The sequence below is a fragment of the Pleurodeles waltl genome, chromosome 8, assembly GCF_031143425.1.
Source record: "Pleurodeles waltl isolate 20211129_DDA chromosome 8, aPleWal1.hap1.20221129, whole genome shotgun sequence".
Taxonomy (NCBI): Eukaryota; Metazoa; Chordata; class Amphibia; order Caudata; family Salamandridae; genus Pleurodeles; species Pleurodeles waltl.
In genome coordinates, this window is record NC_090447.1 from 332,979,257 (window position 1) to 332,998,401 (window position 19,145).

At 43.4% G+C, this 19,145-nt stretch overlaps 1 protein-coding gene across 5 annotated transcripts in view; it reads left to right on the plus strand.

Moving 5' to 3' along the window:
- NDP (norrin cystine knot growth factor NDP) overlaps window positions 1-18,790 on the plus strand; it is a 333,976-nt gene extending 315,186 nt beyond the window's left edge. For all 5 annotated transcript variants that reach the window (XM_069204196.1, XM_069204195.1, XM_069204197.1 and 2 more), the window contains one exon: window positions 18,058-18,790. In XM_069204196.1, the coding sequence (XP_069060297.1) occupies window positions 18,058-18,285 (228 nt within the window). In that variant the 3' untranslated portion in view covers window positions 18,286-18,790. The remainder of the gene's footprint in view (window positions 1-18,057) is intronic.
- The last annotated feature ends 355 nt before the right edge of the window (window positions 18,791-19,145 follow it).

The window sequence follows — 19,145 nt, forward strand, 5'->3', positions numbered from 1 at the left end:
CAAATGGTGGACATGCATCCCCGGTTCCAAAATTCCCCGCTATGGGTTACAATCGAGAATAGGCTCCTGGTTGTCCATCAGAGCTGAAGACTCTCTATCTTCCTGTCACCGCCACCACCGGGTCCCCAAGCATCATGCTGAAGGCCATGTATGCCACCTTGACGTGGGTTCACAAGATCCTTTCAGTGGATGCACGCCTACATGGCAAGGCTAATGTCTGGAACAGCGATAGTATCCACATGGGAATGCCAGGCTTGTCTGGGGCCCTAGAGAGGAGCTGGGACCCTAACCCTCACAGACCTTCTCTCTAGCAGTGAACTCAAATCCTTCAGGGCACTACAGGAAAAGTGTGGCTTGCCCCATACCCAACAGTGGCACTATGCACAACTATGTCATTGCCTGATAAGTAACTGGGCCACCAGCCCTGGTCCATCCCTTGTACTTTGGTGTTCTCTTACCATAACACCTGGAGTCAGTTTAAGGAAATAATGTCCAGATTCTACACTCTCCTGATCTGCCACCCCTACTCCCAGCCACAAATGGCCAGCTTCAAAACAACCGTGGAGTATGATGAGGCGAACTGGGTGGGGCTCTTAGATGGCCTGGATCAGGGAATCCGGAAGACCCAGATGAAACTCAGTTTTTTAAGATCCTCTAAGGTTGGCACTGGACCCCGGAATGGCTCCAGCCCGCGTGCTGCTGCCTCACTCTACCTGCTGGTGGTGCCATCATGTGCCCTGTGATATTGTCCATATCTTACTGGACTGTCCTGCCATCTAACCCTTCTGGTCTGTGGTGAAGTCCACGCTTCCGGAATCTATGTATGTGCCCTTGCCACTCCCGAACCCTCTTATTCTTCTCCATGACCTGACTGGTCTCCCCCAGCTGACAAGCTATGACCGCCACCTACTTGTCTCTGGCCTTGCGGCTGTCAAGATATGCATCCTGTGACACTGGATCTCCCCACAGCTGCTGAAGCATGAGGAATGGCTTACGGCTATGTACAAAACCGCATCCTATGAAAGGTCATTGCAATCTATGTATGTGCCCTTGCCACTCCCGAACCATCTTATTATTCTCCATGGCCTGACTGGTCTCCCACAGCTGACAAGCTATGACCGCCACCTACTTGTCTCTGCCCTCGCGGCTGTCAAGATCTGCATCCTGTGACACTGGATTTCCCCACAGCTGCTGAAGCATGAGGAATGGCTTACAGCTATGTACAAAACTGCATCCTATGAAGGTCATTGCAGTCTATGTATGTGCCCTTGCCACTCCCGAACCATCTTATTCTTCTCCATGAACTGACTTCTCTCCCCCAGCTGAGAAGCTATGACCGCCACCTACTTGTCTCTACCCTCGCAGCTGTCAAGATCTGCATCATGTGACACTCGAGTTCCCCACAGCTGCTGAAGCATGAGGAATAGCTTACGGATATGTACAAAACTGCATCCTATGAAAGGTCATTGCAATCTAAAGGACAAAGCGGACCTCTTTCTTCTTATGTGGTCCCCCTTTCCTCAGGATGAACCCCCTGACTTGCCCTGGCCAGCCATGACTCAAGTTCCTTCCCCTGCAATGGTCTCCTACCTGTCATTGCATTCCTTCCTACCCCCATTTTAAAACCCTTGGACGCCGCCCAACAGGCCAACCCTTCCCTGCCACCCATCTCCTCCCACCTTGTTTCGTTGTTTCATCTTTCTTCACCCCCCTCTCTCACTTCATCCCCCCTCATTTTTTCTCATCATCCTCGTTGGTCCTTCTTTCTACTTCTATTGCATGCACACCCCCTCCTGCCTCTCCCTCAAATACTAGAGTTGCTTGATACCAGTGCAATTACACATTCTGCATCTGCATTTTATTTTGATGTCCACATTGGACGTATATGTCACTGTTCTCACTGTTGTTCCTCAAAACATTATTGATACCAATAAAATACTTGCTGCAAAATAAAAAAAAATCTTTATAATGAAGTACATAATAAGAAGACAGAGGGGGTCATTACGACCTTGGCGGGAGGCGGTAACTGCCATGAGGCCGCCAATGCGGCCGCACTCATGCCGCCCCCATTATGACATTCCCGCTGGGCCGGCGGGCGCAAACCAAGTTTGCGCCCGCCAGCCCAACAGGAATGAGGCCGCAACATAGGAGCCGGCTCCTAATGGAGCCGGCGGTGTTGCGGCCGTGCGACGGGTGCAGTTGCACCCGTTGCGCTTTTCACTGTCTGCTATGCAGACAGTGAAAAGCTGGCCGGGGCCCTGTTAGGGGGCCCCTGCACTGCCCATGCCAGTGGCATGGGCAGTGCAGGGGCCCCCAGGGGCCCCAGGATACCCCTTACCGCCAGCCTCTTCCTGGCGGTGCAAACCGCCAGAAACAGGCTGGCGGTCGGGGTGTCATAATCCCCAGGGCAGTGATGCTTGCAGCGCTGCCCTGGAGGATTATCAACTGCGGGGCTAAAACGGCGGGAAACCGCCGGCCCCGGCGGTGCGACCGCGGCGCTTCCGCCGCGGTCAGAATAGGGCAGGAAGCACCGCCAGCCTGTTGGCGGTGCTTCCGTCATTTTAGCCCTGGCGGTCTCGGACCGCCTGGGTCAAAATGACCCCCAGAATCTCTAGGGAGCACATAAAGTAGCTTGATTTCTACCATCCTGAGCAAAAAAATCATACTTCCCCACTGTTCTTGTCAATATGTAGCCTGTTTCCCCTTGACTATTCACTAAGGACATATTCCCTCTATCAGAACAAATTCAGGCACCTCCATTGCTATTTTTTACCTCTCGTGTTGGGGCCCTTGTCAGAGATTCTGGCTCTGATTTACTAATTGTTCATGCAATGTAGCACAACAAATTTGCTGTACTGCATTGCTTAAGTGGAAAAACAGTGCAGAGTCTGTTGCTGTCATTTACTGTGCTGGTGCGCAAACAGGCTGCCTTGAGTGATGCACAATCACACACAATGATACAGGGATGAGTGTTTTCAATCTAGTATAGCACTTGTACAGGAAACATAGGCTCCTAGTAAACATTCCTATGCCTAGGTTAAGTCTAAAGGATCCTACTAATTGGATGTGTGATGTGCACTGCAGTGCACACGCAGTTTGTTGGTTTTGGAGAAATTAACACATTTCCCCTTGTTTACACCTTCTTCCAGAAGACGTTATTTTTCTGACAAAAGCTTGTTCTGGCTATCTTAGTTTATTGGGCTTTGAGTCAAAACCTAAAGGTATTTGCACTCATACTCCCTAGGAACACCCACTAGATGCAAAGTAATTTGGATCAGCACAAAGCAGTTATTGCCTTTCCATTGCAAAAAAAACCTTTGTGCTGGATAATATTAACCATGCAAGACTTTGGGTCATTTTGCCTCTGTTTGTGCTAGGGGAAGCCTTACTAAATCTGGACCTCACTCCTCATTAACCTCAGTTCAGACCAGGATAGTTCTTTTTCATCCTCACTCTCTCTACAACACAATATTTTTCTCATTGCAGTGATATTCTCTCCCCTGGGTTTGGAGTTCTCATTTCTAACTCTCCATTGTTACAGCAGTGTCCTGGCCAAGAAACTGAGGAGGATCCAAAAGCCTTCTTGTGCCACTTGAAATCCTTCCTAGGCCTAGGTGAACACTGTGGTTTGATGCAAACTTCAGTGCACAGCTTTATTTGACTGCTGGTATTGTCTCTCTCTTTTGAACTGAAACATGATCATGCAGCACTGCTGCATAACAGTGATACAGAAGAGAAATAAGGAATTCAGCGCCGACCAAACTGCATGTTGCACAAAATGCGTGCAAGAATAGTCATGGCCAGAATGCCCTCTCACAGGATACCTCCAGAAAATAACCCTCAACAGGAACATCACAACATCTATGTACTTAGATAGTACCAATTGCTGTGCAAGAAACACGTCCAGTGCACACTCAAAAGGGCACCAAAGACAGAGGAACACAGGCTGCACACAGTAGAACCATAGTGATCAAAAAGACAAATACCAGTTGTTGTTTCGTTCCTCCAACAAAGATACTTTAAAGTGCTTTATCATGCATCTTTGAAATGAATGGGACATCTATTGCAGAGCAGAACTAATAATAGTTAAATACTGCATAATAATGTCAATACAAGGGGTATGCCTCTCAAAAAAACAGACAGCATCTAAAGGATGGCATTGCTCCAAAGACATTCTTGAAAGTGCTGATAAAACCAGACCCAATGTCTTTAAAAAAGTGCACATCACCTGCTGGGTTGGAAGTATTAAAAGTGTGGCTCACAAGTTCTCTGAAGTTCCTTGGAAAGTTCATATTTAAAAGCAACTGTGTTCCGGAGGAAGACCTCACCACTTGCAATCCTGATGTTTCACAGACATGTGTAAGCGCCACATGTTTAGGAAACAATAGTGCTTTTAGTTGGTTTAGCTTGTTAACATTAAAGGCAGGATTGGAAGGCCACAAACTTCCTAATCTCATGTGTAGGGGGAACTAACACATTACCACAGAAGATCACTATTTGAGAAACGGAAATCACCTACAGTACAGCTGCTCTCATCCCACAACAGCCTTAACCATTCAACATTAGGTAACTTCCATTTGAAAGTAACTGAAACTCTGGGCTAATCAAGGGTCGGTAACTCCCTTCAAATACCAAGCTAAATTAGCCACCGACACATTACACATGCCGTGTAATGTCAGCTGTTTACAAATCAGTGAGTTTCTTTCAGAAGCTTAACAATCACTACCACTGAGAAATACTTCCTTTTCCCCACTCATACATTTGTAATTGAAAGGCAAATTGAAACATGGAAACTGGCAGGGAGATACCTCCATGTACTAAACACACTGCTGATGGAGTCTCAGCGACTGTGAAACTAACTTTTCCATACTAAGCATTGTGTATGTTGCTTTGTTCTTTGCCATTTTCTGTTGTTTTCGTGTTAGATCGAAGATTTGAGTCCACATGCTTCCAATGCATGCAGTTTGATTTCAGAACCTGCAATGGCCAACTCAGCTGCATTATGGATCTAAGTTGACTATGGCTTGTTGTAAAATTGACATATTTTGTATACTATCAATTACAGGTGACACAATGTTGTTAATTGTGTAAATGTAAGTGGACAATGTATTCATCCCATTATCAACAACAGCTAATGCTTTCTCTAAATTTGCCTGGTCTAATTGCCTTAAACGAGCAGCAGTATCCTTCTGTGAAATCTTCCATATTTCATTGTATATTGCATACAAGAATATTTTAGAATGTGGTGATCTAGGACCTAACAAAAAAGCTTGCCAATCCATGCCATCAGAGAGGAGAGAGAGGTTCTCTTTTACAGCTGTCAAGGTGGAATGTTGCAACCAATGTTGACATAACTTTCCTACTCTGTATGTAGGACAATTCCTGAATGTTGTGTCTCGTTATTATGAGGTTCTAGTCTGCTTGGTTTAAAACCCTGTGTAGAGTTAATAAAATGTGCATGACAACCATTTGCACCCACTGGCCACAAGAACCACCTGTTGGGACCTGAAAGTGTTGAATTAAATGTACCAATGCTGACCATACCATTGAGCTGATTTTCTGTAAAAGTTCATTCTCAGTCCTTTCCAGTTGAGGGGCAATAATGTCTGCGTTGTTTAATGCTTAAAGTGGTATTTCCTGTAGAGCAGTGAGAGGGGTTAGGAAACTGCCCTGGAGCACTTGTGGCATACTATGTAGGACCGGCCACATGATGCAATTTGACTTTATCAATGGAGACAAAGCGTTTCCCTTTACAACCATCAAATGGTGGCAAGATGACAGTTCTGGTGCCTTGAACTCCAAGTACTGGCATCAGCGCATGGTATGATGGGCCAAATTATTTCATCACAGCAATCTTTTCTCTGGCTAGATCCCCAACATTTGGAATCCAACCTGCAGGTACTGGTGTAGCTCTCATTTCCACAGCAGTGGCATGAGTAGTGGAACACTCATCTCGGAAGTCTTGGAGTTCCTGTAAGGCAGTGAAAAAGTTAATTTCAGTCAAAAAGATTTTGCCGCCACTGCACCAGGACCATCAAGATCTGGGACATACAACGGGAGGTCTCTGTTTTTTCTCTCCACTATTGAACTTCCGTTGGGATGGTAGGGAGAAGAGAAATGCTCAGCTACACCCAGGGTTTCCATGGTGTTCCTGTATGCCTTGGAGGCAAAGACAGAGTCCTGGTCCAAGAGGAATGCAGCTACTGCAAATGTCCTAATAAAGACCTGCAAATCTTTAAAAACCGTGCAAGTGCCAGCAATCGTTGTGGCCACACCCAAAGAAATCTGGAGCAAGAATCTACAGCAAGTAGAACATATTTGTATGCACCATCAGAATTTAAGTAAGCACAATTGTCCGAGTACTCACACTGCATAGGCTTGTGTGACACTAAGAGGGGTGTCTAGAGTGGGAGATTAATGGTGGAACCCTTAATTTACTGGCAAATGTCACAACAAAGGACATACTGTTTTGTCTGTTTGTACAGACCATGCCACCAATACCAATTTTGTAAAATGGTAATTGTAGCCGCCACACCAGCATAGGCAGAAACAACATCCCCATGTGAATCAGTTATATCCTACGGTCTTGGTTGGGACTCACATGATCACCCACCCATGGAAGGGTTGCATATGGAATTTTGTGGGAACTTAAATGGTAGGAACATTTTGCTGGATATGCTTTTGGTAGAGGATTGCCAACAGCCTAGTCATTTTGGCAGCTAGTATTTCTTCATCCACCTTCATATGTAAATGAGTGATTGCAGCTTCAGTTGCAGTAACGACTGCAGATTTGGCTGCTTCACCAGCCAGTGAGTTTCCCACAACGTGTTTTCCAACATGTCGACGGCCCATGTATGTATTAATTGAGCCCATGCAGATGGTCTTTGAGTTCTGCAACCTTTCCCCAAAGCACTTTATGCTTGATAGTGTTTCCTTTAGAGTCTCTGAATTCATTGAGGCACCCGTAATGCAGGTTGTCATTGAAAAACTGGACTCAAAAGTACAAATCACACACTATAAGTGTTGGGAATTCAGGATTTGCATGTCACAGGGCCAAAATCAATGCTTTTAGCTTAGCCAGTCGTGCAGTGCAATCCCCAAGGGACTGTGGAAATGTTTGTTGAGGGTGAAACACTCCATCCCTCATTACTCCATAAACTGCTGCAAATGCTGCAGAGTATTGATGTTTAGTGCCTACAGCAGGTTGAGCTGACCATCAGTGTATATAATAGATTTATGTTCATCAAGAGGCAAATATATTAGTGGGCATGGGATATTCCAGGTACAGGAAAAACTCTTAAGTTTGCAATTTTTTCATTTTGCATTTTGAATGCTAGCCTTTGTGACAGGCTGTAAGGCTGGAACTGGGGCAACAACAATGATGTGTTTTCCCTGAGCGAGTCTTTTTTTGTTAATGACAGCCTTCTGAACTGCAGTCAGTATTTTTTCAGTAAATACAAAACACATTTCAGCATTGAAACATGAATGCGATTCATATGCAATCCTTACTGTGTCAGCTTCATTGAACATGACAGCCAATAGCACCCAGAAGTATCTGGATGACCAAATGTACAGTATTTTGTTTTCACATGTGAATAAATTTTTTGGTTCAAGCATGTCAGTCAGTAATCTGAGTATTTGCTTCTGTTCTGGTGTACAATTTTTGTTTGAAAACTATGGACGGGCTTTGTGCATTGTGCATAATCTGGTATCTATATTCTGTCAAAATTAAGGAATCCGAACAAGAATTGTAAATAAATCCATGATTTGTAAAGTGTGGCAAATCACCCCTGAGGGTCTCAAGGTGCTGAATTGTGGGCACAGTGAGATTAAGTCATTTACCTAGAATCACAGGATACTGAGCAGATGCTGAGATTTAAATCTGGTTCCCCCAGCTCCGAAGGCCGCAGCTCAGGACGTTACAACACACCCTCTAGTTTTTTATGGTGTTTGGTGGTTGTAATTGTACCCATCTCTCTAGGAAGTCTGGTGTCAGGATCTTCCCTTTGCTTAAAAGCTCTTATTCCAAAAATAGGAAACTGAGAAAGGCATTTTTTGTTTTCTTAAAGTTGAATTTATAGCCATGTTCAGCAAGTCCAAAAACAATGCATTCTACCCCGGCTAAATGTGTGTTTAAGTCACCATCCATCACATATATATCATTGCCAAACCCCAATGCTTCTGATCAATATCATGCAATATTGATATTACACAGGCAAAGATCAGGCCTGGACTGTTCTTTTACCCTTGGGAAGTTAGCAAATTCGGAGTTTGAAACCTAGCATTTAAAAAGTGGTTAGATCGCTGCTTTCAGGCACTATGTTTGGCAGAAATACCTGTTGGAAATATCCAAGGTTGTTTTGTATTTTTTTGGGGCAATGTTGTTCCTTATTGCTGTACTCTGTGGATTTTGTATTGCAAATGTGCTTGTCTGACTATTTAAATGTCTGTAATCTAAGACTATTCTATGGGAATGATCTGGCTTAGCTACTGGGAAAAAAGGGTTGTTCAAAAGAGATGCATAGGGCTCAATTACTCCCTGGTACTCTCCTTCACATGAGCTTTTGCTTCTTGTTTTATGGGGTGTTGTGGTTGCACTTGCGGGCTTGACCTTACTGGTATTACATGATAAGGAGAGTATATCCCACCCCACATGGTTGTGGTATAGTGTGTGGGCTAGTGCAAACCCCAATCTGTGGCATACACTTGATTTACTTGCTCTAAAATGAGCACTGAGAAAGACAGTAAAATCCCATCTTTCCCTTGTGGGGGCGTTCTAACAAACTCCAGTGGCCAATCTTTTTCAGCCAAGAGAATGTCATAGCTAAGTGTTATTCTTTCCCATAAAATTACTTTAATTGTGCACATTATGTCCACCTCAATTTGTATGTTTAATTTATAGACTCGGTCTGGAGTAGCGACAAGCCTATCCGGGTTTCCGACTTCTATGTAGTTGATAGTTACTCTCACATCCAGAAACTCTTGAATATTCTGGTGAACTATCATGACCTCTGTTGTACTGTCTAGCAGAGTGACTGCCCACGACCTGTTCCACAGTAATGGTCTCGATATGTGTTGCATATTTTGCTGAAATTCCCACAACCTTTGTCTTTTTGCATTGGGATTTTTGCTGAGTAAGTTTCTCTTCCTTCTTTATGATGACATCGGAGAAGCATTGTGAGTCTTTTTTTGGTTGCATGTACTCCTCTTGTCTATTTTCTGACTGCGCAACTCTCTCTGAGTCCTGAAAGGAATGAGAAGGACGTGTATCTGTATACTGATACCTGTCAGGCTATTTTAAATTATCATGGTTATGCAAAATATAAAGTTTTTCGGGGGTCTCCAGCTGAGGAGTTCTCCCCATGATTTTATTTTATATTTATTAGATTTTTTGTCCCAGCTTTTTTTAGAAGACCCCTGCACTTGCTTTGCATTATCCTTCTCAGGATTGCCTTTAAGCTGAAGCTTGTTTGGTCTAGCCCCAAAATTATCGCGATCTATACACTTGTAAGTCTCAATTTATTAAAGGAATTTGCACAAAATGGTGGTGAACCACCAGTGCTGCTGCTTCCCCTCTTATCTTTTCTAAAATACTTGAAGATACCATGGCAAAGTTGCCAATTAATTTCATCTCCAAGTCCAGGCCAACCCCGTATTAGTTTTGTATGTCTTTTAACACCTCTGGAAAAACTTCAAGTGGCGGTGGGCCATGAGCTATGGTATATTTTGCAGCAAACGCTGTGCACCAAATAGCACAATAATAAATAGAGGGTAAACTTATAGATGGCATGCATATTGTGAGAATTCTATGCTTATCATAAGGCCCAGCATGGGGTAACACTGCTTCCAGCTGATTTGTTTTTTGAGCAATCCAAATTAGAATTTCCTCCTGTTTGGTGGCCACCTTACCCATAATAGCATTAATAGTCAACTGGTTAATACCAGGTGTAGCTAAATGTTGTTGGACAGCTGGAGCAGCCCTTGCTGGGGCAGCGTTCAATATTTTTATTACAAACTGAATTAATTGTCTATATACCCTAAATAGATTGCAATATAATGGCTGCAGATTGGCTGCTGCTAAATTCTACATATTTTGATGTAGTATGTAGGCAGATAGAACTGGTCATGTGGCCCCGTCATTACTGAGGAGACCCAATTTAACATGTTCAACAACATGCAGTAGGGCGCCTTGGAAGCTATTTTGATGTTCCTGATATGTCAGAGATATTTCTGAATAGTTTTATGCTCTGTAGTGTTGTCAAATGTTGGTTACAGTGTATGTATGAATGTGTTTGTATTGGCATCGATTGCAGAAAAATTGACTCATGAGTAAAATGTTGCAGTTTTGTACACATTGTGTACCTCTATCACAAACGTACCATCTCGGCCCCCACTGGGAAGCCCATTATGAAGCAAATGCTGTGGGACAGCAGGTCTATAATTTACTGGACTAACTACTGGATTAGCCATTTTAAAATGCAATCTAGAGAAGGAAACACTAAGTGGGGTATCCCTTTAAAAGTTCAAGTTTGAGTAATCTGCAAACAAATATAGGTGCTACCTACATAGCTGAGAAGGATATTTCCTTAGCACCACAGACATCTCTGTATTTAGGTGAATAGAGCACCTTAGGCATACAAGAGAAAGCTGCACAAGAGAACCATAATATAAGTACCTGACCTTGATATGTTGGTGGCGCCATGTTATATGGTTCCCACTCAGATAACAGGACTGTGTGTTTAGGATGGCAACACAGCAAGGTGTGGGGGACATCCACACCATTGGTAACTGTTGGCATAACTCCTGACTAGCTTACGGTGCATAAGATGCGAGATAAGTTTTCAATACATTTATTGAAACAATCGCAATATGGTGTATAGAGAGTGAGCTGTAACAATTAGGCAATAGAAGCAAAGCAATCAGCATTACACAAATAGTAAAAAAATAAACAATCTAACCAAGGTGTAAGTAGTTTTAGATGTTCAAGAAGTCCCTACCTAAATGTATGTCTTGACAGAGAGCATAGTGGGTGGACCCTTCTGCCTGGCACGATTGAAGGGATTAGCCCCATACCGGAACAGAGTGTCAGAAGTTAGTCGGTGAGATAGATGGCAATCCTCTCAGGAGGATAGTGGATCAGCGCCAGACGAGCTGCATGTTGTACAGCATGTGTCCCAGGATAGTCGTGGATGGACTGTCCTCTGCCCCCCCCTGGGTCCATACATCATTTATATTATAAACCATACTGTGAGAAAACAGGGCTGATTGTAGAGCCTCCTTGTCTTTTTGCCCCCATTTTTCACTTTTTGCTGGTGTTTTTCTGACTCTAATGGTACTCTGGACACTGCTAACCAGTCCCAGGGCCTGCGCTCTGTGTACAATCAGTATGCAAATTAGGCTAATTATAATTGGCTATGTCAACCTACCTATAAGTCCCTAGTATATGGTAGGGCATGTAGGTTTAGGGACCCCAGGATAGGTAGTGTCCCCATAGGTGCACTGCCGAGGTGCCCAGTGTCATTTTAAAGGCAGGCCTGCCTTCCTGGACACTTTTAAATTAAAGTTACGTGCAAATTTGACTTTGGAATTAAAAGTACTTCCAAAGTCTTAAACTACTTTATTTTTACATATAAGTCACCCCTAAGTTGTACCCTATGTGCCCCTAGGGTTGGGTGCCATGTAACTATAAGCAGGGACCTTATAAAAATAGTTTTATAAGCCCTGGTGAAGTAAAACAGCCAAATTGTTTTTTCCCTCACTGTAGTGAATGGCCTTCATAGGCTAGAATGGGGAGACTTTATTTTAATTTTAAAAGTCCCCTTAAGTAACAGATACCACAAGTTTGGTATCAAATCAACTGTTATAATAAATCCCACAACTTCCAATTGTGGGATTTAATATAACTTGTTCAGGTAAGGAGTTTTACACTTTACCTGAAAAGTTGCCAACTTTAGCCCTGCAGTGCTTTTGCTGCTTTGCTCTGATTGGCCAGCCTCTGGCAGCCTGGCCAGGCTGCTTGGATGAGGTTTGAAGTGGCCTGGTTCAACACAAAGAGATGTGCCTGGAGGAGGAGATCTCTCCTCAGCAGATGGGGAAGCCGGAAGCGGGGAGGGCTGCCAAACTGGTCTTCAAAGGCAGGGAACGACATTTGGAGCAACCCAGCAACACCCTCACATCCTGCAAACCCAGACAATTAGGTGCCCCCTTGATTAGATTAGGAGAGGGCAGGAGAGGGGTGTGTTTAGGATTTGCAGCCACACCAGTGGGTGGGCTCAGCCAGATGTAACCTCCAAAAATCACTTTCAGCCATGATGGCTTTTTGAAGAATGTTGCTCCCTGGGATTGATTTTTGCCACACTTCCCAGGAAGTGGTCATCACAGGGGGAAGGACCCTGCCCCTGATTGGAGAACCAGGACCCCCCTGATTTTTACTCAGGAGCAAGGATAAAACTGGCAGACCTGCATCCACACATCAGATCCCTATCAGATTCCAACAAGGAAGAACTACAGAAGAAGAAGTACTGCCCTGCTGGACCTCTGCACCTGGACACTGCACTCTGGAGGATTGCATCAGCTGCACACTTGGGCTTCACCACAAGAAGGACTTTGCCTGGCTTAAACTGGTTCAAGGAGGGACACCCTGTTTGCTACAGAGTCCCCTGCACAAACTCCTGAAGAAACCAACCAGCTGACCACTGCCCAGTGGTCAACAAGGAGTTTGCACCAGGTGCATTCTGGGAGTTGTAGTCCGTACCCTCAAGGAGCATCTCAGAGCTTCTGGAACCTTGGGGTGAACTGTTGACCTCAAAAGACCCTTAAAGGAACATCTGGAAGAAGATCCAGAAGTTTGGAGAAGTTTGGGGAACTTTTGGAGAAAAGCTCCATAATGGGACCGACCCGCCGTGGCAACTCTAGCCGGCTTGCCTCAACCGTGACCCGGCCTGACTTGCAGGTCCGTCCCAGTGAATAAAATCTCTGAAAAAGTTACTAAGTCCGATCGTAAGAAGTTGACTGGGATCTCCCAGGCAGTGTATCCGAAGAGTGCTCCAAGGGCGTCGGATCAAGATTCAGGTTTGCCCCGGTCGAAGGATGTTCACCTCGAAAAAACGATTAAGTCCGAAGGTAGAAATCTCCACTGAGGGCTCCCACAACGCGTATCCGAAGAAGAGTTCCAGGAGGTCATATTGGACTGGTGACTTGGTCTCGCTGAAGAACATCTCCAGAAAAACGACTAAGTCCTAAGGTAAACTTCTGACCGAGGCCTCCTGTGGGCTGTAGCCGAGCAAGGCTCCTTCGCGGTTAGCCTTAAACTTTCACTTTGTCCTAGTCAAGGTGCGATCAGATAACCAGATTGGCGCTTTTTGTTTTGAATGCGCTAGAAAGCATTCATTCTTTAAAAAAAATCATATCTCCAGGTCCCCTTATCTGATTTTATTCGTTTTGGTGCCATTTGAAAGATAAAAATCTAAACTATTTTTATAAATTGGTGTTGGATTTTTATTGTGTTTAGTGTTTTACTTATTTACTTTTTTGTGATTTTTAAATGCTTTACACATATGTCTTCTAAGTTAAGCTTTGTCGCTCGTTGCCAAGTTAATAAGGGTTGAGCTAGGTTTAATTTACTGAGACCTAACTGGACCTAAGTGGAGGTTAGTGGCCTATTGCTAAGTGTAGGTACATACCTGCCCTTACCAATAACCCATTTTCCAACACATACAGTATTGGAAGTATAGTTCCAATGCAAAGCTGTGTTTAACTGTTAGAAGCTGTCTCCTGATTGGGCAACACAACTAGCATATTGTGTACCATGTTCTTTAGCCTTGGAAATAAAATACTGATTACATGGAGTGCAAAGGCTAACTAAAAAAGCAGCTTGTTCCTCGTATTCCTAGAATAGAAACAAGTTGATACAAATATGTAAAAATCATCGCTAAAAGCAACTGGGACTGGGCTAGAAAAAGGTCTGGCATTGGGAAAGACACACATTGATATTCCATAGTTTATAGACAAGCTGATTAGCGCTTTTCTTTGAATAGAGTGAAAGATTAAGGGGGTGATTCCGAGACTGGCGGGCGGCGGAGGCCGCCCGCCAGTCTACCCCCGACAGGAGGGTATTTTGAGATTTGCCCTGGCCTGGCGGGTGGCCGCCAAAAGGCCGCCCGCCAGCCCAGGGCAAATCTACCTTCCCATGAGGACGCCGGCTCCGAATGGAGCCGGCGTAGTGGGAAGGTGCGACGGGTGCTGTTGCACCCGTCGCGTATTTCAGTGTCTGCTTTGCAGACACTGAAATACTTTGTGGGGCCCTCTTATGGGGGCCCCGCGGCACCCCCTACTGCCATCCTGTTCCTGGCGGGAGACCCGCCAGGAACAGGATGGCGGTAGGGGGTGTCAGAATGCCCATGGCTGCGGAGAGCGCTCCGCAGCCATGGAGGATTCTCCCGAGCAGCGGAAAGTCGGCGGGAGACCGCCGACTTTCCGTTTCTGACCGCTGCTGAACCGCCGCGGTCAGAATGCTCGACGGGGCACCGCCAGCCTGTTGGCGGTGCCCCCGTGGTCGGTGACCCTGGCGGTCACCGGCCGCCAGGGTCAGAATGACCCCCTAAGTCTTGTGTTTTCTGGTTTTAGAGAATTTCATGTCATGGTGTCCATGAAGGCAGGGCAGGAAAAGGCAGCGCTTAACCATTTTCCTGATGAGTGTCTATGGACTTTATTTTTTCTGTGAAGGTTGTTCTGTAATTTGGCAGCCTGCATGGATATAGTAGTGCCACCAACCGCTCTCTTTCTGTAAGGTTATATGATTAATCGTGGTGCTAGTCTGAAACATAAATTTGTAGGCAACAGGTATTTGTTGATTTTCATCTGGAGGTACTGAGGACCATTTGTTGAGTGCCTTGTGAATAATACATTACAGTTTGAATGAAAATCCTCTTGTAACTGGTAGCTAGTGAAGAGCCTTAATGGGAGGGGAGATGTTTGTCTTTAAATGTAGAATTACCTTGCAGATGAATTCTGATGTTATTTAATGAGGTTGTCTCATGATTGTGCTGGAGTTCCTGTGAGACAATCCTTTCACATAATCGCTATTTGAGAGGATAAGTGATGTTGTTTCTTGAATTCTTTTGAGGAAATCCATGATGAGGAAAAAGACATTACATATCTTCATAGTTAAGAAAGCAAGCTTGTTAGTAAGGCCACATGGCAGTTGATTAAGAGAGCAGAGTCCATGAAAATTCCAAAGTCCATACTTCTTTTGGGGTATCCTACTTTGTGTAACCAGAGAGTTAATGGATGACAACTTTTCTACTCTCTATAAGTGATGCATTCAGATTAAGAAAGTTCTATCTGATCAGTTGGTTTGTAGCTTTGAGGCAATTTTTGAGACATAAGTTTACTATGTTTTTGGAGTTTTCCAGTTTAAGTAGTAGGTGTGTGGCGTCTGCATTTTTGTAGCAGGTAAGGGTAAAATATAGCAGTTCTGGTGATCACTTCATGTATATGCTAAAGAGAAGAGGAGAGATGATAGATCCTTTCGGAACTCCTGCTTTTGTTTGGTATAGCATTGAGGAGAATAGGAAGCAAGAAATGTACAATCAATGTCTGTTTCTTTGAGTCTGAGAACTAGGCTTCAATGGTAAACTGTGTCAAGGGTGCCAATTGATCCAGAAGAAATAGTTTCACTAAGCTGTTTTTATCTACTGTTTCTGTAGATTGTCCTAAATCATGATTAAGTAAATTCTGTACCTCTTCCAGACTAGAATTCTGTTTGGTCTTTAGAAAGCAAATGCTTGGATTCTAGAAATTGATGGATCTTAATTAAAAACTGGTCTATAATTATTACGGTCTTCAAAGACCAAAGTGTTCCTCTTCATTGATGGCTGCACGTGTGCTTTCTTTACGTCCTCTGGAAAGATTCATGGGGGTAGATAATTATTGGTTATGTTCATTGCTGGTATAACAACCAATGTCGAGAATCTTTCAAATTTTAAAACACAAACACAGAGCCCTCTCAACAATTGACATATGTTAGGCTCTGAGCATCCATCCTTCGCTAAAATAAAGTCTACTAGTGGCTATAATGTCTTTCGCTCATAAAGAGAAAAAAACTGCAGATGGACATAGTGTTTTCTCATGCCCCCAAAAAATGAAAATCCATTGGTCGAGGCTTTCCCACCCACTTGCTTGCAATCATTCTTCTCTCATACCTAAACATAACATAAAATGTACAGTCTATATGAATGTATCTCCTTTTTGTTGACTACCCTATCTTTTATCCCCTCCAGGCCTCCTGTTGCCTTTAGTCTCTTCCCTATTGTTCTACCTTTCTTTTTTGTCCGTTTGGCATCACAACCACACAAATATAAGAAAGTCTGTGCACACCTGTCTCCTCAAAAAACATTGCTCATGTGCTCTCTGTGTACATAACTATTCACAAGAAAGATAAAACATTTATAAGAACCCCTATAATATATGAAAATGTTACATGATTCATCACCCTTCAATGTATGCTGGAGTGGGTGGAAGAAAAATGTGAATGGCACCACAGACTCATGGATGAAAAACCCTGTAACTGACTGTTACATGCACATTTTTTGTAAAATCAAAAGAAATTGGATAACATCAGACATAAAAAGAGAATTTATCTCTTGGCTTCAGCCTCTGTGTTGATGCTGTTTTTGTAAGATTTTTGTAAATAGAAATTACCTTCATTGCTCACAAACAAAAAAATGAAAACTTTAAGAAGAACAGTTTCAAATGGACACAATTTTGTATGTTCTGAAATAGTAGTAGTCCTATACAAATGTCACTACAAACAAGTTTTACAAAACCCTCAGAAGGAAATAGGAACTAATAAGGCTGGAATGTGTCCTGTGGTCTACATGAGAGCTGGTACAAAAGAAAAGCCCCTGCTGTCTCATTAGACTATATACACAAAGGGAAAAGGTAATAAAGTAAAAACAAAACACTGGCACTGAAGAGAACCTTCTCATTTATAGATGTGCTCCTTTTGAAAGAACAAAAGGCATTCACTCCAAGTGACATTACCTAGTGACTGAAGTGGGCTCACCCTCCCCCCCCCATGCTGTAGTGTGTGGAAGCAAAATGTGACTGACACAACAACAGAGCAATTGATAAAGAGAACAGGTCAAAACCACCTTTAAGGAAGTATATTATGCATATATAGTCTTATAAAAAAATCAAAAAACCTTGGCTAATGCCAAACCTAGAAAGGTGGGCAAACATACCCAAACTTCCCAGCTAGACAAAATAAGTCTTATTCTGTGGTATATATACCCCAACCTTATGAAAACACACCAGAACTATACATACATACGTCAGACAAGAAACTTCCTGCACCACTCGCCCAAAGTCCTCTCCTAAGCAGATCAAGACATACCCACTGCTCCTTCACTCTCTACCAGGAAAATCAGGAAAGCACTCCATTGTGCCCTCAATTCCTGACTGAACAAATATTTACATGCCCATCTATCAGTTTTGACCATTGCAATATGAAAGCATCTGTGGTAGAATCTTTTTATGTCCTCTCTTGTCAAGTCTGTTTGCAGATACACCTCAAGTGCTTCTATTACCAGGCCCATCGTCTCCCATTTTCCCCAATTTGTGGTAGAAAATCCAGCATGTGGAGGAGCCTCATCAATGCCCCATCTCACCAAAAATAAATTTGTATAGAAAAAGTAAGCTTATATCATTCATGATTTCTCTCTTTCAAATCACTTTAAAAAAATCCTCCATTGCTCGCTTGCCCCATTCTTGATTCCCTGAAAAGATAACCGCTTTCCACTTCAACAATACATGGCCACAAATCCTTCCCTGGCTTAAAGATCATTCTGCAACCTAATCCACTGTACTTAATCCTCCTTCTGAACCTGTTTATGTGTCTTTAAAATGTAATTTCGTGGTAGGGTCCAAGTTAAGTTCATTGGCCAGTACTTAGCTAGAGGAAAGAGTAATGCAAACTGTTCACAATTCAGATTTGTATGTGTACTTAGATCAAAGAACATTTCTATCTCTGATTCTTTTTCGTTTCTCATCCTCTAGATGGTCCTTCTGGCTCGATGTGAGGGGCGTTGCAGTCAAACTTCTCGCTCAGACCCACAGGTTTCCTTCAGCACAGTACTTAAACAACCCTTCCGATCAACCTGTCACTGCTGCCGTCCACAGACTTCCAAGCTAAAAGCCATGCGACTGCGCTGCTCTGGTGGTCGAAGATTGACGGCGACCTACCGCTACATCCTATCATGCCAGTGTGAGGAATGCAATTCTTAGGGGCACATCAACAGAGGAACCATATGCTGGCCTACCAATGATTGGCAGGGACATGTGATTATGTGGCAGACCTTCTGATGGGAGGTCTGCTTCCCTGAACTCTGGCAGATGTTGCACATGAGCATATCAAGGCTTGCTCAAACTAACACTAGAACACCTGGAACAAAACTAATCAGACATCCATCTTGTTCTTTTTTGGAGGATTTTTTTAGTTGCTGTTGGAGATGAGGGTTTTGTAGATTCTTTTGAGTTCACACTCTTCACAATACATTTTTCTAATTACGAATATATCTCAGCTCATATATGAAACAATTGAGACTGCCAGGCCCTATTCCATATAGTTGACTGTTGTGTATCATTTCATTCCTGGGTTCTGAGTTTAGATGGCCTCAGAAAAAGACTGTGGATTATTTTGTGGATTGCTTTCCCTTTTCTGCATCCCAGAACTAGACAAATATCAATGAGCTGGAAGACGTGAACATCCAATAAATAGGATTAAGTGAAACATGATGGTGATTTGTTCTGTTGATACTGGGCTGGCTTTCTCTGGCCCAGAACCAATTAAGAAGACTTATTGGTAACGGTCCATGTATGTTGTGCAGAAAATGTTTAAGCATAAATGCATGGTGCCTAGAAAGCAATAACCGAGTAGCAGTGGATGCTTCTGAGGATTTGGAAGAAGTGTCTGTTTTGTTCCACAATTAAAACCTATTGTTGACTATACGCAGCGGGCCAAATATAGTTTAGGCTGATGTAAATGTTAAATTCCCCAATGAATTAAGAATCTAAAAATATATATATTGTTTCTATTTAAAGTTGTGAATGCCCTTGTGGTACTTTCTTTGGAGCTTGCAATGCAA